Source organism: Callorhinus ursinus, unplaced genomic scaffold (assembly GCF_003265705.2).
Source record: "Callorhinus ursinus isolate GAN/ISIS: 27379988/994484 unplaced genomic scaffold, GSC_fseal_2.0 scaffold6, whole genome shotgun sequence".
In the NCBI taxonomy this organism is placed as follows: Eukaryota; Metazoa; Chordata; class Mammalia; order Carnivora; family Otariidae; genus Callorhinus; species Callorhinus ursinus.
The window spans coordinates 34,612,075-34,637,598 of NW_027397068.1; the positions used below are offsets into that span (position 1 = coordinate 34,612,075).

Below are 25,524 nucleotides of genomic sequence, written 5' to 3' on the forward strand. Positions count from 1 at the left end.
CATCCCCTTCCCAGGCTGCAGAGATTAAACTACATCTTGCAGCAAGTAATGTCCATAAGAGTGCAATTCAAGAGCAAAGGAGAAAGAGGCAATAAACTACCTCATTAATGCAAATCATCATCATCAAATTTTATCTATTATGCTCCTACAGGCACATGGTATGGTCAGCCCCATAACTCTGCCCTCTAAGTCTGGGCAAAGTAGTTAAAGTCACACCTAAGTAAGTGATCTGCAGCAGAAAGGCCCACTTCAGAATTAATTACTCACCACTATAAGGCATTTTGCCATAAGTAATGATTTCATAAAGAAGGATTCCAAATGACCACACATCGGACTTAATGCTGAATTTATTAGCACGAATGGCTTCGGGCGCAGTCCACTTCACTGGCAGCTTTATGTCATGTTTGGATTCATAGATGTCTTCATTATCTACCTGTTAATGCATTAAGGAATCAAGCCAAGTTCAAGTGATATATATATATTTTTTTGCTACCCTCGTTCATCTGTAACCTCTTTCACATTAAAATTTAGAGGGAAAAGTTTCAAAATGAGCTTAGTTCAATTGATAATTATAGTAACAAATTCCAAATCTGGCTTATAAGACTGAGAAATCTATGAGAAGTTGTTAATAAAATATTATTTAAGAGCCTACTATGTGCTAAAAAGAGCACTGACAGGAGTACTCTACTGCATATGGGAGAACTCACGTGTGATGGTCTTCAGCAAATTAAAAAAAAAAAAAAATGAAAGCAAAGTCTGTCTGTTTCCAGACTTACTGTTGGTATTGGAGAGCCACCGACTTTAATAATTACCATGTTGCCACTTTCTGATACTGAAAAGTAGGATCCAAATGATTTAAAATAATATATCAAGTCACTGAGGTTCTAATTAACTTATTTAAAAAAGATAATGAATTCATGAAGATCAAAAGAGAATCATTTATATGTTGTGTTTCATGTTCCACACCCATATTTGTAGGGCATAATGTAGAAATTAAAAATTAAATTCAGAGAAAAACACCTAATAGTATGTCACTAATATCAGTGTCTTTTGGCCTGATGTCATGACATGGGGAGAGGGGCAGGAATTAAAAAGTCAGTGATTGCTGGGCGCCTGGGTGGCTCAGTTGGTTAAGCGACGGCCTTCGGCTCAGGTCATGATCCTGGAGTCCCGGGATCGAGTCCCGCATCGGGCTCCCTGCTCGGCAGTGAGTCTGCTTCTCCCTCGGACCCTCCCTCTTCTCATGCTCTCTCTATCTCATTCTCTCTCTCAAATAAATAAATAAAATCTTTAAAAAAAAAGTCAGTGATTGCTGAAGAGTTCTGGCAGCATGAATATTAATCTGGCAGAAAGTGAGCAAAGGTGGATGGGGTAACTATACAAAATGTGCTGCTTTTTGTAAGGAAAATTGAGGCAAACCAACAGAGGCTACTGTACTGAAAAGCAGATCATTAATCCAACCACAAACTTAATCACATACTTTCCCATCTGGTTAGGCATCATTTTCTCTGTTTCTTTCTCCTTGGTGAAGAAATAGAAACAGGAGGTAGTTTATCAGTAAGGCCTTGGGCTACTGAAGTGTTCTACAGACCACAGAATTTGGAGAAACATTATTTTGAAGAACAACAGTAAATCTGTTAGTCTGCTGGTATGTTAGACTTTTGACCTGTGACAAAACCTAGTTAAAACAAAACAAAATTCACCTGAAAAACTCTTGCAAGTCCAAAATCTGCAACTTTGTAGATATTATGTTCACCAACCAGGACATTTCTGGCAGCCAGATCTCTATGAATGTAGTTCTGGGACTCCAGATAAGCCATCCCAGAGGCAACCTGCGCAGCCATGTCTACCTGCTGAGTCAGATGGATTTTTGTCCCAGCATCATCTGAGCAATAAGAGAAAGTAAGAGACTGACTTTGGAGAACATGTGAATTATTGAAGTGAATTCTGAGAATTTTGATGAATGAGCTGTCAGTGGGATTAAATGCCATAGCACTGATCTGTTGAGCAAAGAAACATAATTAATACAGACCATTCATTTCCTATGAAGGGTCAATGAGGCAACAATTTTCAGAGTCCAAACACATTCCAAGGCTGTGGCCCCCTCTCCCCTGAAGGAACATTCCACAGAGAAAGAAACAACAGTATCACGTAATTCAAACACAGCTCTAAAGATCTGAAAGTGTCCAGGTATTGCCATTTCCCACACCATGCATCACTGACTCATCTCTTCATGGAAGAGTTACTTGGTTACTTGGTTGCCTCTAGATTTCCTTCAAACATTTCATAATTTTAGTCTTTGAAGCTATAAAATAATACTAATTTGCATGGCTGAGCCAATGAAAAGTTGTCATTCTTCCATCATATTGGGTTTTTTTTTCTATCGTATTGTTCTTAAAAACAAGCTCACTAACAAAAATGAAGGGTCTATCAGTATTTATAAAATGTGTATGTTACATTTGTACTCCATTAAGCTTGATATACTTTTTTTTAATTTCCCTTTTTAAGCCTGTTATTCTTAGAAATCGTTCACTCATCTCTCCAGGCATGGACATAGTTTCTACCACGACTCAGCCTATATAATTAAGTATAGGAAAGTAGACTCAGTTTGATCATTAGTAGAGAGGTTAGGGTTATTCTGTGCTGACTCTGTGCAGTGGGGTCAGCCATCCCTGGATACTGTTTAGCTACCATACTGTTAGTAGATGTCTTCAGATTTCTGGAGAATTAAAAAGGTCTCCTATAAATCCAAACTATCATCATCCCTGACTCAATAAGCCAAATATTACCAAAACTGTGTTGAATTCATGGTCAAGAGTCTTAGATACAACTTGACTTGAAAGGCAACTCTAGCTCAGGGGTTAGAAAACTGGCTTGAGGCTAGACTGCCAAGATCTGGATCAGAGCTTTGCCTCACATTTCTTCCTGACCTCAGGCAAGCTGTTTAACACTCCTGTGCCTCCGTTTCTTCATCTATATAGTGGTCATTGTAATTCCCTTATGGTATTAGTTGTTAAAATGAGAATTAAAATGAGTTAATGCATGTAAAGCACTTAAAGCAGAACCTGGCACCTAGAAAGAACTCAGTAAATCCTACCTGTTTTTATTATCATTGCTGCTGCCTAAGCAGAATTAAACAGTTTAGGAATTGTTAAGGCAGAGATGCATATGGATTACCCAAATGGAAATGCCTAAATGAAGACAAACATATGGGTCTGGAGCTCACATGCAGCTAAAGATATCAACTTAATAGTCATAGTTTGTGGGTAGGAGTTAAACATTAAAAGTGGGTGAGACGGTTAGGAAGTGACAGAATCATGAGAAACACCAACATTTCGGGTGGACAGAGGAAGATAAACCTACAAGAAGACAGAAAAATCAGCCAGAAGAATGAAAGATAAGCCAGAAGAGAGCATCCTAACAGTCAAAGGTTTTGAGAAAGGCACCACTATTGTCAAATTCCACAAGTCCAGCAAGATAAGGTCTAAAAGGTATTTATTAAATATTACTAGGCAGTCATTGGTGACCTTAGTGCATAAAGAGCACTTTCACTGGAGAGAGGGGATAAAGGGCTGAGGGCAGAATGGGAGCTGAGGATGTGGAGACAGCAGTTTCCAAACCCTAGTCCAGAAGGGAAGACAACAGGGAGTTGGCAGAGGAGAGTAAGTCAAGGGAAAGCAATTAGCAGGAAATTCATGATTGTGAGGGGCTGTCAATGATATGGCACTCAGGGGGTTTCTGGAGTGCTAGCCATGTTCTCATTCTTGATTTGTACAGTGGCCATACCGTTGTTTATTGCTCACTTTTAATTAACGATAAATTATATGATGTGTGTTCTTTATGCATGCCATCTTTTCAATAAAAAATGAAATAAACAGGGGCGCATGGGTGGCTCAGTTGGTTAAGCATCTGCCTTCGGCTCAGGTCATGATCCCAGAGTCCTGGGATCGAGCCCCGCATCGGGCTCCCTGCCCAGTGGAGTGTCTGCTTCTCCCTCTCCCTCTGCCCCTGCTTGTGTTCCCTCTCTTGCAGTCTCTCTCTCTGTCAAATAAATAAATAAAATCTTTTAAAATAATGAAATAAATAGAGTTGAGGACTTTTTTTTTAATGGTATAGATCTAAGCAGTGTGTGTGTATGCGTACATACATATATATTTATTTTTTAATGCAAGCAGCATATTTAAATACGATGTGTGGTGAAACTAAGTGCTCACTGACCCATTTTCTTTTGCCCTTTTCTTCCTGGGCAAACATAGAAGACTATGTTGCCCATCTTCCCTAGCAGTTAAATTGGGCCATGTCACTAATTCTGCGCACTGCAACGTGTGCAAGAGAGCACATTCGTCACTTACAGACCTGATCCTTAAAATCTCCCACATTTTATAGCTAGAAGAAATACATTTTGAAATGGCAGGGCCACATGATGAAAGGAGTCTAAATCCCTATGTCACCATTTAAAGAAAGCCATGTAGCAGAGCAAGTCTGATGCCTATCAAAAATGCATATTTTGTTATGTCACTAAAATGTTTGAATTGTGTATTACAGCAGCTAACATTGATTATTCAGTCTAAAATGAGATGTAAGCAAAAAGACAAAACAACTTTTTTTAAAAAGATTTTATTTATTGGGGCACCAGGGTGGCTCAGTCAGTTAAGTGTCTGCCTTCTGCTTGGGTCATGATCTCAGGGTCCTGGGATCGAGTCTCAAGTCAGGCTCACTACTCATCGGGGAGTCTGCTTTTCCCTCTCCCTCTGTCCCCCTCCTCTGCTTGGGCCCTCTCTTTCTCTCAAATAAATAAGATTTTATTTATTTATTTATTTGCTTACTTATTTATTTATTGAGAGAGAGAGAGAGAGAGAGCAGGGGGAGGAGCAGAGGGAGAGAGAGAATCTCAAGCAGACTCCACACTAAGCATGGAGCCCATCACAGGGCTCGATCTCACACCTGAGATCATGGCCTGAGAGTCAGACTCTTAACTGACCGAGCCACCCAGGTGCCCTGAAGACAAAGCATAACTTAGTGTGCAGCATAATAGCAAAGTATTGCTGCTGCATTGGCCAAAATAGCTATGCCTTTTGATACCAAATTAACTCAATATGAAAAGAAATGTAAAAAAGTCAAGATAAACTGGTGACTAGTCCCAGGTCAAGTGATAGACAGTTTCTAAAATGGCTTCTCATATTCTCTATTTCCTGGTATTTGTGCTCTTATGAAAGTCCCTTCCATTAAATGGTTTGGACCACTGACTCACTTCTAACAAATAAAATACAGCAGAAGTGATGGGGTATGATTTCCAAGATAAATTATAAAAGACTGTGGCTTCATCTTGCAGGCACTCTCCTCTCTCTTGCTCTCTCACTTGTTCACTCTGATGAAGCCAACTGCCATGTTGTAAGTTGCCCTATAGAGAGGTCCATGTACCAAGGATCACAGGGCAGCTTCAGGCCAACAACCAGCAAGAAACTGGCTTCCTCAATCCAACAGCCCTGGAGAAACCAATTCCTGCCAACAATCACATGAGTGAGCTTGGAAATAGATCAACCTCCCCTGGAGCCTTCAGATAACTGAAGCACCTGCCAACACCTGACTGCAGTCTTGTGAGAAACCTGGTCGTAGAAGACCCAGCTCAGCTGTACCTGGATTCCTGACCACAGAAACTGTGAGATAATAAATGCTTGCTGTTTTAAGCCACTAAGTTCGGGGTAACTTGTTGTGCAGCAATAGATAATGAATACAGGTTCACGTTAAGAAACTAATGCCAGTGTTATGCATACAGTTAAAAGCATAGAATACAGAGCCAGACTTCTGGGTTTGAATTCTGGCTCAACCACCTTGGATAAGTTATTAACCTCTGCATCCCTCAGCTTCTTCCACTGTAAGGTGGAAATGATGACGATAATAATAATAATAATAATAATACTCATTTCATCGGGTTGTTAGAAGAATGAACTAAGTTAATATTTGTACAACACTTAGAAAATGCCTGGCAGGGGTGCCTGGGTAGTTAAACAGGTGATTAACCTTAATCAGTTGGTTAAGCATCTGATTCTTGGTATCAGCTCAGGTCATGATCTCAGGGTCATGGGATTGAGCCCTGCATCTGGCTCCATGCTCAGTGCAGAGTCTGCTTGTCCCGCTCCCTCTCCTTCTGTCCCTCCCCCCCTCCCCCCACCACTCATGCGATCACTCTCTCGCGCTCTCCAATAAATAAATAAATAAATAAACAAATAAATAAATAAATCTTTAAAAAAGAAAGCAAGCAAGAAAAATGCCTGGCACATAGTAAATACTATACAGTGGCTTTTTTTTTTTTAAAGAAAAAAAATGAATATATATGCACTTCTCCTACCACTATCCCATATGGTTGATTTTCACTACATCACCTCATTTTATGCTCAGAACTATCTGAAGTAAGTATTGTTATTATTTGTCCCCTTCCACAGCAGTTTCTGCTACTTAGAAGAACAGGTAATAAGTTGTAGAGTGGAGATTCAAGTTCGGGCATGTTTGAGGTTGAAATCTCATGCTCTTAAAAACTATTCTATACTCCTTCCTTCCTAAAACTTACCTTACACATGATTCCTGAGCACCTGAATGGTGGGGCTACAGTTGTAGTCAGCTAAAGAGTATCTCAATGAAAACACTCCTGTCTATTTCAGGCCATCTAAGTGAACTGTCCATGAGATTGATTAACAACATGCTAGGACTTTATTTATTTTAAAAAATATGTACGTATATAAAAAAAATGCAGGTATTTATTCTCTTTAAATTTCAATAGGAAATACCTGACATCAATTGCCCTCAAAGCTAAAGTTTTTTGACAAGCTTCTTCCACTTTGGAGAAATTTATTACAAAAAAATATTTAGCCAAGCTTAGGGACTACAAAGATGGTTCTATGGAAAAATATGTATGTCATTTCAACTATGAAATATGACATCTAATCCTATTACAGTGGATATAAAAAGTTTTCACTGACAGGCACAATAGAGAAGAAAATTGAGGAATAACACGTTTTCTACCCTGAAAGACTGCAGTGGCCTAGGAAATGCCCAAGTAAACCTCAGAACACACTTCCGGTACAACAGTCAGTTGTCAAAACTGATATAAAGGTTCAATTTACAATTTACATCTGCTGCAAGAAAATATTTTCAATTATGTTCCATTACTCAAGAGTCTTTCATCTTATAACAGTTATCATGATGGACTGTTTAAGAGTGGTAGATTCATTTTAAGATCACTTTGTTGAATTTAAGCCCTCTTGATTGGGAAGGGATTGTCTGTAATGAGCATCTCTTCATTACTCCTCATGGCTACTAAGTGTCTTGACAAATGAAGGCCTTGGTAAACTTGACCCTTAAGGCCCAACTCACAATATGACAGGGTTTGTGCTGACCCCTGTGTAAAACACATCAACAAACCACAAAAATCCTCAATGTCAAAGGAGTTCATAATTAATAAGTGGATCTTGTCAAGCTGACACAAAGAGTCTCAAAACAAGCTCAACCCCGAGTCTTGATATTAGGTTCAAAATAGCCCCACTTAGTTTATCCATTAATTTTCTCATTCAGTCAGGCAACACATTCATAATTAGTGCACACCTTCTATGTGCCTGACACTGTTCTATCACTAAAACAAAGAAAAATTTCTAACCTCCTGGAGTTGTATTTTAGAAGATACTTACAATAAGCCACAAAACAAAGTCATACATTATAAGATGATCAGCAGCTAAGAAAACAAAACAAAACAAAACAAAAAGCAGGAAAGAAGCATACAAAGAGACAGAAGAAGAAGATTAAATTTTAGAATTCAGAGGGTGACCAGTGAAGGACTCACCATAATGGAAACATCTGAGGAAAGACTGCAGAAGTGAGGAAGTGAGCCACATGGATGTTAATGGGGGTGAAATTCAGATAGAGGAAGGAGCAAGTGCAAAGGGCCTGAAGCAAAGCACATGTAGAAGATATGAAGAGCAGCAAAAGGCAGTGCGGCTGACACAGAGTCAAGGGAGATAAGGGAGATGTTGGGGGAGACGTGGAGACAAGGGAGAGAGGTAATGGAGAGCTGGGCCATGTAGGACTTTAGAGGTTGTACACAGAGAACCAATGAGAGTCACTGAGGCTTTGAGCTGAAGAGGGACACGATCTGATTTACATTTTAACAGGATCTCTCCAACTCCTGTGTTGAGAAGAGACCGAGAGGAGCAAGAACCAAAAGAAGGAGACCACTTAGGAGGCTGCTGCACCATCCAGAAAAGAGCTGATGACGGCTTGGACCAGGGTGGGCGTGCAGAGAGGTGCAAAATCCTGGATATGTTTTGAAAAAAGTCAGTTGGATTTGCTGATTGGTTAGATGGAAGCTGTGAGAAGTAGAGATGATCCAAGGGATTAGGCTGAGTGTTGACATCATCAAAGAAGGAAAGACCACAAGAGCAGTCAATTATTGAGGATAATATAAGATCAGTTTTGGACATGTTGTTTTGAGATTTTTAATGGACATATGTAGTAGAAATTCTGGCTGTTCACAAACATTTATTTTTTTCTTCTTTCAACCATGTTAGAGGATTTTACTTCCCTATTCCCTCTGACTTGGTTTGACCAAATAAAAAGGCACAGAAGTTATCTCTGCATCTGCCAGTTGGAGCTCTAAGAGCCAGAACGAGATTAGTCTCATCCCCTTTCCCTGCCAAGGTGATCAAAACACCTGAGCCACCAACCAATCTATTTTGCACACATAATATGAGCAAGAAATAAATGCCTCTGGGATTTGGGAGAGGGGGTGCTGCTGCATCACATCTATGTTATCCAGAGAAGCATTCAAGTAGAGTCAAGAAAGCAGTTGGATTTCTGATTCTGAAGTAATGGAGGGATGTAATTTGAGAAATCTTTGATACATAAATGTTATTTAACCCTGAGACTGACTGAAATTAGCAAGGGAACTAGTGATGTTGCAAAATTCCAAAATGTTGAGAGGTCTGAGAAATGAGAGAAACCACATAGATGGGAGAAGAACCAACAAAAAAGAGAGGAGGAAAAGCCATTGAGTGAAGTGTCCTGGAAGCCAAATGAAGGAAGTGTTTCCATTATTTCAAGTCCATTGAAATAAATGCTATGGATAGGTTTGAGGACTGAGAATTGACTATTAGATCTACCACCATGATTGTTACAAGTGGCCTTGACAAAGCATTTTTGTTAAAGATGACCCAAGATGGCTACTGTACTTTTGTCCCTGGGAATAAGGCAAAGCGGGTCAATGGCTGAGGTTAGTCTTACTCTGGTGGCTAATATATTCTGATAATTGTTAAATTTGCTATCTTCATGCAAAGGAGCTAGGCATATTTTTTTAACAGCATTTAACAGGCCCATGTTCTTTGTTCCTCTTTTCCACTTTTGCGATTTAATACCACCAGCTTCACAAGTCACCCTGAAATCAGAGAATACTCTTATCTTTCTAATATCTTTGTTCTATTAGTCTCACCTCCCTTTACCTGTACACGTTCTATCAATCCCACTCTGACATTTCAAGAAAGCATAGAAAAAGTCTCTTTTTTAAGCATGAATTATTCTCTCGGTACTTGATCTCCACTACTTTGAACATCTCATTTTAATACTCATTATATTCTTGCATATTAAATTATTCATTTGTAATAAACATCAAAATTTCACAATGCCCTTAAGTCTTCTCTGACTACAGGAAGCAGATGTAGAAATAAAGCAATAGTATATTTCTGCTTTTTAGTCTGAAAATTCTAACACTGCCTAGCAGTGGAAGTATTTTTTAAATACCAACAAGTATGATGTTGTCAAACACTGGCAAAGGAAAAAGAATGAGGGTACCTCTCCCTCTATCTCCCCAAAAGTATTCCATGTCCCCTAATTCTGGGCCATAGAACAAACTGGTCCATGACTGATAATGTTCCATTAGTTATTATAGGAAACAAAGCATCATGTAAAACATGGCATCTCATAGTCTTCAGTTTTCTACATTACATTTATGTGTTCCAGTATGTCTATTGTGAACAACTTGTTCTTCGCTACATAAATATTTTTCCTCCTTTTGGCACACAGTATATATCCTATTAAAATGTAGTTGAGCCATTCACTGTTAAGACATTCATTCTCACAGATACACACATTGGGTTATAGAAGGCTTGCTAAATTGACATTTATAGGACTAGCTAAACTAAATTCCTCATTTTTTTCCCCTTTTATTAAGTCTTTAGCTTACTTTGGAGATATTCTTGCAGACTTCCATGTCTCATCAACTCTGTAATAATATAAATTGGATCTTCTAAAGTGCAAACAGCATAAAGCTGGATAAGCTTTGGATGTCTCAGGTTCTTCATTATCTGTGCCTCCCTCAGGAAGTCATTTGGATCCATTGAACCTGAAACAAGAAAAGAAGGGAATCACTTTACGTTATTGAGGCATTCCTATCCTCACAGCAGTCTGGTGGGAATCACTAAGACCGCTTCCTGCTTCTCAGTAAAGTAAGAGCATCGGTGTCACAAATCTTCAGATTTATCAAAGAAGAGAATGAGCCCAACCAGGGCAACCTAAAGCTGACGTGTTGGTGCATCAAGGGGGTGTAATTTATGTGTTATGACCTGTAGGTGAAGAGAGGCTGATGCTGGTCCATATGAAAAATGAAGGGAAAAGGAGTGACTAACAGTCTAATTGATAAAACAAGGCCGGCAAATTAAGAACACAGAGAAGACATTCTATTACCATGAATGCTGGAGGACACTGAATCTTTAATTACTGCAGCCAGAGCTTTTTGGTCCAGGATCCAGAGAAGACTGATAGCTGCCCTGTCCCTGGTACCCACTGTGGGAACAGCTGCATAACAATCCTAAAGCAATGACATTCTGCCATATTTATGTCCTTCATTCTGTAGGGATATTTGGTATAGGCCGAGGAGAAAACATTCAAGGGCTACACCCAAAACTTAGTGGGTTGTTTTTTTTTTACCAGTCTTCTACATCTAACTTGAAATTGATCTTCAACATTTTCTCCTATATTAATACTTCTGTAGTCAGACTCTTAAGAGCTTAGCAGAGTGATAAGGAGACAGTATTGGGACCTATTATGAAGACTTGCCTCAATTAAATTGTATTTTAATGGCTCAACTCTTACCATGCAAAGTGCCAAGTAGTTAACAACAAATAAAGTCTAAGAGGAGGAAAGATACCTGGAGTTTATATTTCATCAGTAATTTTTAAAAATCTTTCAATTTTTTTTTAGGATAGGATGTTTCAGAGACATTACTGTAACTGAAGGAATACTGTCATTTCACATCTCAGTATTCACAATGGATAGTGCAATATCATATCCACTGATGCTCAAAGAGACTGTTCCATTCATCTGTTGCATGATGACTTCATGACTGATATTTGAACCCAGGCATGGATAAGCTTTGACATTCTAAGATAACACTCCAACTTGTTTACTGATATGAAGTTAAGAAGAGTTACATGTGACTTGCAGATCATTTCACATAAAGCATTTAGGCAGTCTATCCTTTGGTATTCCCTTGAGAGTAGAAGTTCAGAACACAAGCTTGGTCAAACTCTGGATTCTGATCAAATCTTAGCTCACTGTGTGATCTTCAGCAAGTTACCAAATGTCTCTGAACTTCAATTTCTTCACCTGTAAAACATGGCTAAAAACCCGACTGATATCACAATATCATCACCAGGAAACAGCAATACCTGGCATATATATATATATTCAATGACTATTGGCCATTATTTGTATTATTATTAATATGCATACTCTAGGAAAAACCAAACACATCAACTCTATTTTTTCACAGACTGAGGAGGAGAAGGGGCAAGGACTCAAAGAGGGGGAATAGAGAAAAATGACCTGTTCTCATTTCCATCATGATTTTCTGTGCTTCCTCATTCCATCCGTACCATTGGTTTGCTCCATATAATCAAAGAGTGGCAAAATGGAGCAGAGAAGAAAAGAGGCACCCAAAACATAATAAAGGACTTTCTTCTTGTTACAATTAGTCTGGCCTATGGTCAAATATGGATATAGTGGAATTCTCCTCACCCACCCCCAAAATAATCTGATTCATGAAGCTTCCAGTGATAAAAGCAATTATGATCACCATTCAGGCAATTTATATATACAGTATGTTTCTACCCTAATGCTTTGGTAGCCATCAGATTCGTGGAATGCAGGACACTCAAATCATTGCCAAATCAGACTCCGCACAAGAGCTGGACCCACGGGACATCAGGAGCCTCTGCAGGTGACGTCTGCTCAGAGCACTCCATTGCATCGCTGGTTATAGCTGACCAGCTGCAGAGCAGAGACCCAATTTCAACTCAGCTAGTAATGCAACATTAAATATTAATTTTTGCCTGTCAGAGCTACTGTGGGAGTTGATTTCAGGCTCGTCTTTATTGCGTGGTAGTCTGCTAAGCAATAAATAGCTGCTAAGATTGATTAATGGCCCCGGTGAAGTGAAGACATTTAACCAATCACCAAAGCTGTTTGCTGCTATTACACTGTAAATCAATAATAATTATTCCTGTTGGAGAGAAAACTATCATGGCTTTTTTTTTTAATATAAGAAATGCGATTTTTTTGTTGTTGTTCTCTTTTGACCTCCAGAAGGCTTTCCTTCAAGAACAATGTTAGGATGAATAGCTGGCTGCTTTGTTTTTGGAAAAGAATGATTAGACTGGGAAATAAAGCTTAGGCTCAATTGTCAACAAGCTCAGGTTTCAAAATAATATATATGCAGTGATTGGGAAAATCTCAGGTGCTGGAATAGATCGTCCTCCCCTGGAGTGTTCACATGACATCTGGCCACTCAAAAGTGCTTCTCCATCACTTCAGAAGGCAGGTGTAGATGCTGAGACCGAAGTCCTGCACTAGCGAATCTGCACCTCAGTGGACAGCTGTCGGCAGCCCCACTGAAGCTAACATTTATTAAGAACTCACTGCATATATTTTATATACATTAACTCAATTTGTCCTCATAAAACCCTGTGAAGTAGGAACTATTATAATTCCCACTTCCAGATGAGGAGATTCAAATGATCAATAAATTGTCCAATGTCACAGAGGCCAGAGCCAAGGTTGAACTCAGGTCTATCTTAGACCAAACTTTATGCTCCTACTATTACACCAGAGCAGCCCCGACTTTCTCGCTTCACGGCACCTTCACTGTCTCAGGAACTTTTTTCATGATGCCCCTAAGCCAATATCCAACAGTTCTATTGATTACTTGGTTAAATCAAAGCAACTTTAAAAGTATTTGTGTCCCAACAACATTAATATCCATTTTAAAAAGTAATACAGATAAATCAAAAGAAAAAATAATTTTTATTTCATTCTTAATCGCAATTACTTACTAAAGAGATACACGCATCTATGGGGCACAGTACAATTTCTGAAGTCTTGGAAGCAGAGAGAACATTGCTCCCCTCATTTCCTGCCCCATGTTGATTTTTGCTTGGATCTTGAGTGTGATCCCAGTCCCCACCAAAAACCCATTTTCACAAAGATATGATGTCAGCAAAGGGAATGTGACATGATCTAATACTGAACTGTGTTCAAGCTGTTTACCCCAAAACTTTGAAATATCCTACGACACTCCTGTGAATTCACTGTGGTGCCCCGATGTGCCTTGGCACACAGTTTGGGAACCATGGTGTTACACAAGACTGCTACCCAGCAGCATCCAGATGCTCAAGTTCTGCCACCAGAAGGCTTTCTGAACCCTTAAGATTCTGGGTTAGGTAAAGAAGGAAGGTCCCCCAGAGAACTATACTCTAGCCTCTGGTTATTATTCTTGCCTATGTTATTAGAAGTAGATATGAGGCAACTACAGTAATGTTGTACTGTCATGGAATGTTACTTCCCTGGGGTGATGCAATAGGGATAGATGTGGGTTCAAATTCCAGCTCTGCCACTAACTGACCTTACAGTAATAATAATAATAATAATAATAATAATAATCAAAATAAGAACAGGTTTTCCTGGTCACTTACTATGAACCAGACATTATTCAAAGCATTTGCACTAATGACCCTCTTTTTTCCAAATGATAAAACTGAGACTTAAAGTAGTTTAAAACTTTACCCAAGTTCATAGGACTAGTAAGTTTTAGGAAAGTTACTTAATCTTTCTAAATTTTCTTATCCTGCTTTTAAAATGGAGGGGATAATGCCCGGCAGAATAAATATGATTTTAGTGTACTTTTAATTTCCATGATAGGAAAAAGGAAAATGGAAGAAAAAACTAGTTCCTACATTTCCAAATGTGAGGGCTTTTAGATGGACACTTTTACTTTTTAACCATAAACAATTAGTATTTAATAAAATTGTTTCTCCCCGAAGATCTCCAAGGTTCCATTGATTTGTTAAGTATTTTCAGTAAAGTCAGTATTTTTCATGAAGCCTAGGAAAAAAATGGGAAGAGGGATAATCTGAACTCTGAAGAAGAGATGCCTTGTTGAAATCTTGCACTGGGACTATTTTAAGCATTAGTTGATCACAGGAACTTGCTCTTGCCTTTACAGTCCAAAGCAAGATGTTCTGCTTTCTTGTCACCTGGTCCAGAAAAAGTGATCACAACACTTGCGTGATACCTACATTGGCTGTCCTGTGACCCCTTGGACATTGACAGTAGCAAGCTGAGCTTCTAAAAATCGACATCTGACATTTAAACTTTGCCATTCTCAGTCTCATACCTGGTTTTAATGTTTTTACTGCTACTGAAGTGGTATTGTTCCATAGGCCTTCCCACACTTCACCAAATTGACCAGATCCTAATCGCTTCAGAAGCTGTATGGACTCGCGGTCTATCTCCCACTGGTCCACGGTTTTATACGACAAATCAAAAGGCACTGGCACTTGTATCTGTTTCACAGAATAATTAGAATAATTATAAGAAAAGGATTTAACAATTTTTGGGGTTGAAAATAATAGTCTAGGCACTTTTAAGAAAGACACCATTTTTAAAACCAAAATATTGTACATTTTATTCTAATTACTTTAAAATGAAAAGCAATCATGGTAGAATCTGTAACATTGCCTCTTTGAGCTGATCTCCCCCCAAGTCTTGCTACATCAGGCTACCTGCTGTCCATCTGTCCCACCCCATATCCAATGCTACCCTTACATGGCTCTGGTGTGATTTTCCTCTGACTTTTTGCCTAGCCAAATCCTCCCAATTTTAAGGTCCATTTGAAGTTTCACCTCATTAGCAATTACTTCCCAAATTCTTTGGTCTATAGCATTTACCATATGTATCATATATTTTTGCATAATTAAAATGTTCATCTTGTTTCAAATTCATTTATTTGTTCATTCATGTACTTGTTCAATTAGTAAATACATGTTTTTCAAGCACCAACAAGGTGCCGTTCTGTAAACAGAACAGACAAGATCCCTGCCCTCATGGAGTTCATCATCTAGTTCATTATTGACCATCAGAAATTATCTTAGCTCCTCTGCCAAATCATCAGCACGTTGAGTACACAGAAGGTGTAGGCTTCTTTGTGAACACTTGTCCCCACCAGAATTCAACAATATTGGTTAAACTGAGTATTTTTTAAGCCACATCTTTGCATCAGGTAAGCTATTCTTAACATGAGCTTACATATTCTTGTGGGGTCAGGCCTATACCATCCAAGATGCACATAGTTATACCAAAATTGCATGTTCACTTGGCAAGATTTAAGTCAATGAATTCCCTACATATGGGACAAAGTTCTTCAACTTCTACTTGTCCATAAAATTTTGGTCAGGTGTTACCAGTAACCCTTCACTGATCATCCAGACATAAACCACAGGGCTGGCTGTCCCACTGACAGGACATGAGACCTGAACTCTGATGAGGAGCTGAGGTTTTGCCCCACGACAGTGAAAGACCACTCCATAACTTTAAATAAGTCTAGGTAAAACATGCAACAACTGAATAATGATAGATGTAGATAAATTCTATAAATGTTGTTTGGCCTGGTCACACTGTTAGAAAAGTTAGTTAAATGACATCTCTATGCAGACCAGATAATGAGTCTAGTAATTTCATATTAATATTCTTGAATACAGATCTAAATAAGAATTATATTTGGGCACTTTTTTCCCCTCCAGCCATATCATTAAGTGCTCCAGTGGCAGGATATCAGATTAATTTCCTAGGGCAAAGAATGAATATTTTCTGTCTTGAGTGAGTGCCTTAGGTCAGGGGTTGGCAAACTTTTTCCGAAAAGAATGTGACAGTAAATATTTCAGTCTTTGTGGGCCATGAGGTTTCTGTTGCAACTATTAAACTCTGCTAATATGGAGAAAAAGCAAAGACAATTTGTAAATGAACGAGCATGCCTATGTTCCAATAAAATTCAGTATTTAAAAAATAAGTGTGGGACAGTATGGCTCATAGGCCATAGTTTGTCTATCCATGCCTCAGGTAATCAAATGACCTTTTTTTTTCTGAACAGACAGATCACATGAGAGATACTCCAATATCTGAAGGAAAAAAGTTAACTTCAAAATGAACACAGCTTGAAAGCATTTCACCTTTAAACATGGTTTTCCCAGCAGGACACACAGGCCATCACTTGTCTTGGTGTAGTAGCTCACAAATTCATTCAGTGTTGAAAAGGTTCTTCTCTGGGTAAGGAAAAAACCCCCTTCATCCAGTCTTCTGATTCTGTAGTGTTTCACAACCCTTGCATCTAAAACTAGAACCCAAAATAAGTCCTATTAATACACTTCTTGCCAAAGCCAAGCAGATTTACTTATTTTGCGGTGATAGTTTCAATGCATGGAATAAAATTTTCGAAAGTTCTATTTATTTCACAACTTGGTTTCAGAAAAGACTTCAGGAAGTTTACAAAAGATATATAGCAGAAGAAAAAGGAAAAAGAATTGGGAAATCACATTTAAAGGAAATATAAAATAAAAATAAAGGAGTGAGGTAACCACTAAAAAAGCTAGGCTTTGAGGCCTCTTTGACTCAATTAAAACAAGACATAAAATTGACTCTATCATTCTAGGGGTACCTGGTTCATCCAGTCTTCTGATTCTGTAGTGTTTCACAACCTTGCATCTAAAACTAGAACCTAAAATAAGTCCTATTAATACACTTCTTGCCAAAACCAAGCAGATTTACTTATTTTGCAGTAATAGTTTCAATGCATGGAATAAAATTTTCGTAAGTTCTATTTATTTCACAACTTGGTTTCAGAAAAGACTTCAGGAAGTTTACAAAAGATATATAGCAGAAGAAAGAGGAAAAAGAATTGGGAAATCACGTTTAAAGGAAATATAAAATAAAAATAAAGGAGTGAGGTAACCACTAAAAAAAGCCAGGCTTTGAGGCCTATTTGACTCAATTAAAACAAGACATAAAATTGACTCTATCATTCCAGGGGTGCCTGGTTGGCTCGGTGGGTAGAGCATGCAACTCTTGATCTCGGGTTCGTGAGTTCAAGCCCCATACTGGGAGTAGAGCTCACTTAAAAAAAAAAAAAATTGACTCTCATACTAGCAATACCAAGAAGCAAACATTATCAGTTATAGAAATACCATAAGATGAAATCATAAAAGTTGTTTAGAAACAGTTCAACTCTTCCTGGTACAGAGACCATGGAGAATTTTCTCCCATGAAATCCTATAAAGTGTCCTCAGTACTACCCAACAATAAAACAGTGTCCTCAGTACTACCCAACAATAATATAAGGAATTCTGCAGGGCAGCTCGTTATACTGTCTCTAAATGCAGGCCGATAACAGAATGTCCAAGCACAGTTCAATAAAAGCAATTCCATAGGGCCTCAAATAATGCAATCCATGTATACAACTTTCCAGCACTATTAGCTTGATCCAAGGACAAGTCCTATAACAGCTAAAGGAATGAATAGACTGCACACCCTTTTTCAAATCATCTGACTTAGAGTATTTTTTTGCTTTTGCCTGCCACCAACCATCCTCCCTTCTTCTGATAATAGCACCCCAATTTTCCTCAGAGAATCATTGCTCCTCTAAGAGCATGTGGTCCAAAGGTACGGGTGCCAACCCTGAGCCAAGGAATGAACAGAGCCAATAAGCCTCAAATCCAGGAGGAAAACAGGAAGAAGTCTGTTGTTATGGTGGTTGTTTTGGTTTGGTTTCTGTTTAACTGCTGGAAGTTTGGAGCCCCTGCAAAATCTTGCCCCCAGGCAGGGAGAGAGCTTGCCTGAGAAGCTCTTCCCTTGATATGGGAAGTGAAGCTTAGCCTCCGGAGCCCCCCAAGCTTGGCTTCTCAGCTAGAAGCATCAATCAGTCACCTTTTTTATTTAAACTAGTTTGAATTAGGGGCTTTTTTAAAGCACTTGCATTCAGAATACTGCCTAATACATTTCATAAGCTTGTCTTTCATTTAGCAAAGTTATTGGTAAGTATTGAGCAGCATTTACCAGGGATACAGATATTCTGAATTCCCTGCTAAATATAGAAACTTGTGCTCCAATAATCGGTCAAGCTGGAGCAATGCTCTCATGAAAGGAAAGAAGACTGAGTAGAAGACAGCTCAATCCCAGCGTTGAGGTTTACTGAGGGCACGCTGCTGGGAGGGACAATGTTTTCCTCACAGAATAATCAGTGCACATCACAACGGCTAAAATTAAAAAAAAAAAAAAACAAAAAAACACAGACAATAACAAGTGGTGACAAGGAAGTAAGAGTAACTGGAACTCTCATGCACAGATGATGGAAGTGTAATTTTCACAATCATTTTAGAAAACTGTCATGATCTACTAAAGTTGAACATAATCATACCTATAGGATAGTAATTCCACTCCAACGTATGTAACCAACAAAATGCACAATATATGCACCCCAACACAAGTACAAGAATGCTCTTAGCAGCATTGTTTGTAAGAGTCTAAACCTGGAAACAATCCAAATGTCCATCAACTATAGAACAGACTAAGAAATTATTTTATGTTTGCCCAGGGAATACTGTACAGATATGTAAATAAACAATCTATAAATACACACATCAACATGAATGAATCTCACAAATATTATTGAAAACTATTATTTAAAACCATTATTTAAAAACTAGCAAAACTACTGACATTTGGAGTCAGACTGGCATGTTCGTAAGATTCTTTCTTGACTGGGTGCTGGTTTACATGGGTGTATTCACCTTCTGAATGCTCATCAAACCAAACTCTTACAAATTGTGTACTTTTGCTACATATGTCACACATCAATTTAAAAGAATTTTTTTAGGGGCTCGTGGGTGGCTCAGTTGGTTAAGCGTCTGCCTTAGGCTCAGGTCATGATCCCAGGGTCCTGGGATCGAACCCCACATTGGGTTCCCTGTTCAGCAGTGAGTCTGCTTCTCCCTCTGCCCCTGCCCCTCCCTCCCCTGCTTGTGCTCTCTCTCTCTTTCTCCCCCTGTCAAATAAATAAATAAAATCTTTGAAAAAAAGAAAAAAGAACTTCAATGTTCTCTTACCAAAAAAATGTAAATATGTGAGGTGATGAATGTATTAATTAACTCAGTGGGAGTAATGCTTTCACAAGTATATGTATATCAAATCATCACATTGTAAACTTTAAATACCTTACAATTTTCTCAATTTTTCCTCAATAAAACTGAAAAAAAGAATCCCATCATCTGCACACAGAAAAATATTTTAGTTTTTCATAATACAGAGGGTGGGAGTACATTTAGATTCTCCAAAAGCCATATAAGTTTCTTAAGTTACAATTTTTGAAGTATCTGCAACATATTCTTATACTCTCTGATTTGTCAAGTTACCATTCCCACTGACTGTGACTCTTGGGACAATGTTAGTTGCCCTGAATAATCATCACCAAATGGAAGGTTTTATCAAGATATAGAACTAAGCTCATAACAATCCCTATATATGGATTAAAAGGCTAACAGAAAAATCAAGGAGAGCTGTCAACAATATTAGCCCAATTTATTTCCCCACAAAGTAATAAAAATATTAGAAGTAGAAAGGTAGCTAAATAGAAAGCATACCTGCAATTTCTATAAATGATTGGCCTGAAAATTCAAGCTTTCCCATTTATCAAACAGAAAAGTGCATAAATTATAGCTGAGATGTCTAGCAAGCCAATGGGGTTATAATTGGAAATGATTGGAAGCAATAAAAAAAATTCCCCACTTTTAATCAAGATGGACAATATCTGGTTTCAAACTGAAGTGGATGGTGTGGAAATTAAACATAAACAGGAATGCCTTTTTGATGCACCACAAAAGATCTAAAGATTTCCAAGCTAGAGACTAAAATCAATAAATGACTGAAGGGTTAAAGTACTCCCTGTGATTTTCTTAATAAGGGATGCAAATTTCAATGATTGATATGGCTTTGGCAACTGTTATTGATTATAAAGAAAGCCTAAATAAATGTTTGCCAACTCTGTAAAGGTTTCAATTCTCAACTGTAAAAACCAATACTTTGCAATACATTTAGCATTCTCAAGCACAATAAAAGTAATTTTGTTTAATAGAAAAAGCAATAGATCTGGAAATGGGAGACCCAGGTTACAATTTAACTTGTGTATGACCAAAAACACATCAATCTCACCTGGTTTCAGTTTCCCCAACATTAAAATAAAAGAGCAGGCTTTAAGAAATTTCCAAATTTCCAATTGTTTCCACCTTAGTAATCAAACATTTCTGATGGCTGTTGCTTTCTCTCCCTGAATTCCCATTATGTGTTGTAGTCCTTTCAAAAAACAAGTAATTCTCACCTCTGAGCCTAGAGCACCACTTACTTGGATGCTTTTCCTACAAATCTGAATCGACTTATGGCCGGCCCTTCCTTCAGATCTCAGTTTAAATCCTCAGAACCACCCTTCTCCACCCACCCTATTGAATACACTTTTCCCCAGCTCCCTCCTATCACCCCGTTTAACTATGAAATTATTTATCTCGGTAGAGGTGGCTCCCTGATGGCAGGGGCTCTGCTGTTTTGACCCAGTATCTAATCAGAGTTTGGCACAGAGTAACAACTAACATAAACATCTGCTAAATGAATGGAGATGATTCACCAACCCTTGAATTTGAAGTGACATATAAGCTTCTGAAATGTCTGCTGCAAAATTAAATAGGGAATTATATAAATATTTCAAGACAAATTCCCTGGAATTTTATTTTTAAAGGGAAGAACACACTTAGCCCCAGAATATAGATACTATTAGAGGATCATCATTCAAATTTAGATCTTTTTTTTTTTTAATTTCTGCAGCATAACACAGAAATAACTACTGCATCTCTAAGTGACAGCACGGATATTTATATTTGCTTCATTCAAGTTTTCAACCTAAATAAGACTGAAAGACATCTATCTATCTCTATATATATGATGTACAAATCAGACCACAGAAGCTACATCAGGGAAATCCAATACATTTTAGTCAGAATGGAGGCCCTTTTAATATTGTATTTTTGAGTAATCAAATCCAAAATATATGATTGTTTTTTTAAAAGTGGCTTTAATTTGTTAGTAGTGAGTCCAGACATTTCCAAGTTGTCGTTCTTAATAAAGATGGAATTGACGGGGTCTCAGAACTAGGGAGAAATGAATTTTCTATTCCTTTTCTGCCTCGCTGTCATCTTTATTATTGGACCAAACCTATTCCAAATTCTATAGACTATAAGTGAATGATAATGTTCGTGCCGTTCTTATTGTGAATGACTGAGTTCAGACTAATTAAGCATTCTAGTAGTTCATCAGCAAAAACCATAAGGCTAACTATAAAATATAATGGAACCATCCATCAACAAACTCAGGGAGCATCATGATTGAATGGATTTAGCTAAAAGGCCAGGCATCCTGAGTTTACATCTTGACTCTCATTTATGCTGTTTGACCTAGGGGAAAATGTTTCACCTGTCAACAGATTAATCTACCAGAACATGTCCAAGAATTAGGATATATTGCAGAGATGTAGGTAAGCATGCAGAAAGAGTACAATAAAGGTCTGGTGAATGTTGAGAGAATTCAACTATTTTTCCCCATGAACTTCTGTGAGGGCTGTGGCACAGGTCCTGTGATTATCTGGCCACCTTCATTTCCAGAGTAAATAATTCTGGGGGGAATCTGTGTCATAGGGATGGAATCTTATGACTGCAGTCCTATTTGCCAGACTCCAGTGCTTTTCTCGGTGGTTGATAGCAGATGCAGAAGTCCAGCTTTCTCCTAACGGTGAGATCTTACTTTATATCGTCTCTGCTGGTAGAAGTGTTTGCTGCAGGAAGTAGTGCTATGAGCTTTCAAGGAGTTCTGTCCCCATTCTACCACACCACTAACATAGTATTCAGTACATATTAAAGCATTATGAATTCCACGATATTCCACAATTAGATTTTTAAAAGACAGAACGTCCAGAAATGAACTTTAGAATACAATAGGAACGTCCAGTTAGTGACTATGTCTGCAAGACACAAAGGCAAGCTAGTACCTCAGTGAAAAGTATCAGTGAAATGAGTAGCTCGGCATTTTATAGATAAACAAATGGTTGATTGAGCAGATTTTCATTTTTCAGCTGATCTGCTGGCATCATCTGGGCACAGCCTTATTCCTCTTGACTGATAATAATCTGTTCCCATACCGAGTAAAACACTATGACTTAGGTGACTGAACAAAGGATTGAAAATCAAGAACTCACTGCCCTAATCTTATTCCACCAGTGATTTGTTCTTTGACCTTAGGCAAGGAATTTCATTTCAGTTTCCTTATCTAGAAAATGAAAATAATGATCTTATCTATATACCCCCCCAGGGATAGTTTGAGTGTCATTATTCACAAAGGATGATAGATATATCTAAATGTGCAATGTGTGAGTACTATATTAGACTATCAGTATTATCAAATAGCTTTGTCAACAAAAGAGAGCCACTCCCAAAGTAGAATTTCCCACTCTTTGCACAATAATGGCTATATAACATAGTGGCCACCAAACCTATTAAATGAAGAAATTGCTATTAATTCTGTGTGAGAGAGCCCCTGCACTTGTAAACTCCCGTTTATTATTAGTACTTTTCAAAACTATTATGAAGATAGTCATGATAACTCCTCCAACACCATTGCCTCAGAAATCACACTAAGATTGGTCTACACCAATAAGTAAATAACATTTGAGTTATTCTACTGTATCCCCATTAAAACAGAATTCAAGACACACACTCATTTTACACTCTATTTTGTTCTACAGCAGATACAGAAGGATCCCAGTATGAATCGTTTTGAAAGGAGAAAGTACATCTGTCTTAAAATATTAAAGCAGTATCATGCAGAAGAGTTGTTATCTCCTTCTCTGGGAAAAAAACACACACAATACAACCAAAGAGAACAAACAGAACTATTTTTCTGTGTACATCTCAACTAGTGGGTCCCCAAGGACATCTGCCTTCCAGCCAGGCATATTTGAGAGTGCTGTGGACATTGGTCAGTAACTCTATTAAACTGGTAGGCTGACTGAAGACTGATTAAGAGAATGTTTTCAATAGTTGACTCAAAAAAACTTACTAAAAATACTATTTGAGGACACATCTAACCACTAGGTACCTTTATAAGTCAAAGATGACATATAATCAGTTACCCTTACATACAAAAGTCAACTGTCTCTCCCATATTACATAGCACAAAAATCATGAGCCTGAACCATATACTGTCCAAATACTTAATGACATTTTTGAGAAAAATGTTGGCCTTATCCTTAAGACCCATATGGTCTGACTCTTTCTAAAAGTAAGCCAACTCCCTATCAAAGCTGGCTCTTAAATTTTCAGAACAGAATGTCAATTTTACTGTTTATACAAATGTTATCTTAAGAAGATGACTGTCTCAGGGCACCTGGCTGACTCAGTCAGTAGAGCATGAGACTCTTGATCTCAGGGTTGTGAGTTCAAGCCCCACACTGGGTGAAGAGCCTACTTCAAAACACACACACACACACACACACACAGAGAGAAACTAAAAAAAGAAAGAAAGAAAGAAAAAGGAAAATGAGTATCTCTTTAATTAATAGTACATAATTGTAACACTGAATATTTTGCTAGATAACTGGGAGTATCTCCCACAGTTTCACATGAAATGCCATTTACAGCATCTAATATTGCAGAGAAAGTCTCCAGGAAACAACTTGACTCTTTATTCCTCTTAGGACTCTAACATCTCACTCAGTATTATATCTGCAATAAATCACCAGGAATTTACATGCTTGGATTATATTATTTCAGTTTCCTAACAGAAAATCTTTCACTGAGCTAAGATTTAATGTGACATAAGAGCCGGTGCTTCCACTTTTCAAAATTTACCCTAAGGAAATAATCCAAATATTGACATGCATTTATTTAGCTCTATCCCTGGCTTTGTTCCAGAAAGACTCAAAGGCTTGCATAAATTATCAAAATAAAAGAAAATTTAGAATAAGTGGGTAAAGGAAAGAGGACAAATGGTAGAGGGAAGGACGACACTCTAGGAACAAGGCTGGTATGCTTTCTGTAAGGTATTCTTTACATTCCAATCCAGGTTTCCTAGATGCAAGCCAAAGATTTGGCTCTCTGCATTTCTGGCAGCTCATAAGCCCTGAGGAAAACACATCCAGTTACCTGATTCCCTGAAGAACATAATAACATTAACTGAACATAGTAAGATTAACATTACTCAAAAACAAAAGCAAAAAAAAACAAAAAACAATAACACCCAAACCAAAAAAACAAAAACAAAAAACAAAAAACAAAAATACAAAAAAAACCACAACTATTCCTGGAATTGAAGTGCGAGAAATTTCTCACATGGGTCCTCATAAAAAAAAACACAGAACATGAAAAAAAAAAAGAAAGAAAAGAAGAGAAAAAGAAATCACAGAAAATGTAATGAGTAATTATCAGCAGCAGCATTCTTAATATAAATACACTGACACATTGCAAAGGGGTGGTTCTTATCATGTCCATTAATGTGGGTCCATTTCCAACATGAAATTCAATAAAGGCATTTATATGGGAAACTAACCACAGTTCATCATCCAAAATAGGAAAAGCAATATGTATAAGGATGTTCACTGCAGCATTTTTATAGCGCTAAATGACTTTCAAATTGTAGTAAATCTGAAAATTGAGAGTTAAAAATATAATCATAAAAATTATGTAGTAACAAGAAAAAACATAATGTGTTAAGGAAATAAGTGGGATACAAAATTAAGAGAATAGTATAATTGCAAACATAAGGATGCATCTGGCGGCTCCCATATCCGGGGGCCCTTTACCGCTAAGGGAATCCAGCTGAGGTTCCCTATGAAAACCATAATTGCATAAGGGCAAAGATGATTACATTTGCCAACATGAAAAGATTGGCAGATTTGTGAGTATTTCACTCCCTCTGTCTTCCTAACCAACAGTAATAAAGGTACAGTGACTTTAAAATAAGAACAAATACATAATGTTTCCACCTTTTTTAGAGAAGCCATATAAGGATTAACTCTGTAAGACAAGGTACACATATTCAGCGCACGACTGTCCATTCTGATACTTG

General features: G+C 37.9%; 1 protein-coding gene across 1 annotated transcript in view; it reads right to left on the reverse strand.

The window, feature by feature from the left end:
- Positions 1-25,524, reverse strand: part of FRK (fyn related Src family tyrosine kinase) — a 101,404-nt gene that overhangs the window by 3,076 nt on the left and 72,804 nt on the right. The window contains exons 3-7 of the mRNA XM_025860638.2: positions 16,542-16,705; positions 14,711-14,879; positions 10,226-10,384; positions 1,704-1,885; positions 268-433 (exon numbers count right to left, since the gene is read on the reverse strand). Coding sequence (XP_025716423.1) covers positions 268-433; positions 1,704-1,885; positions 10,226-10,384; positions 14,711-14,879; positions 16,542-16,705 — 840 coding nt within the window. The remainder of the gene's footprint in view (positions 1-267; positions 434-1,703; positions 1,886-10,225; positions 10,385-14,710; positions 14,880-16,541; positions 16,706-25,524) is intronic.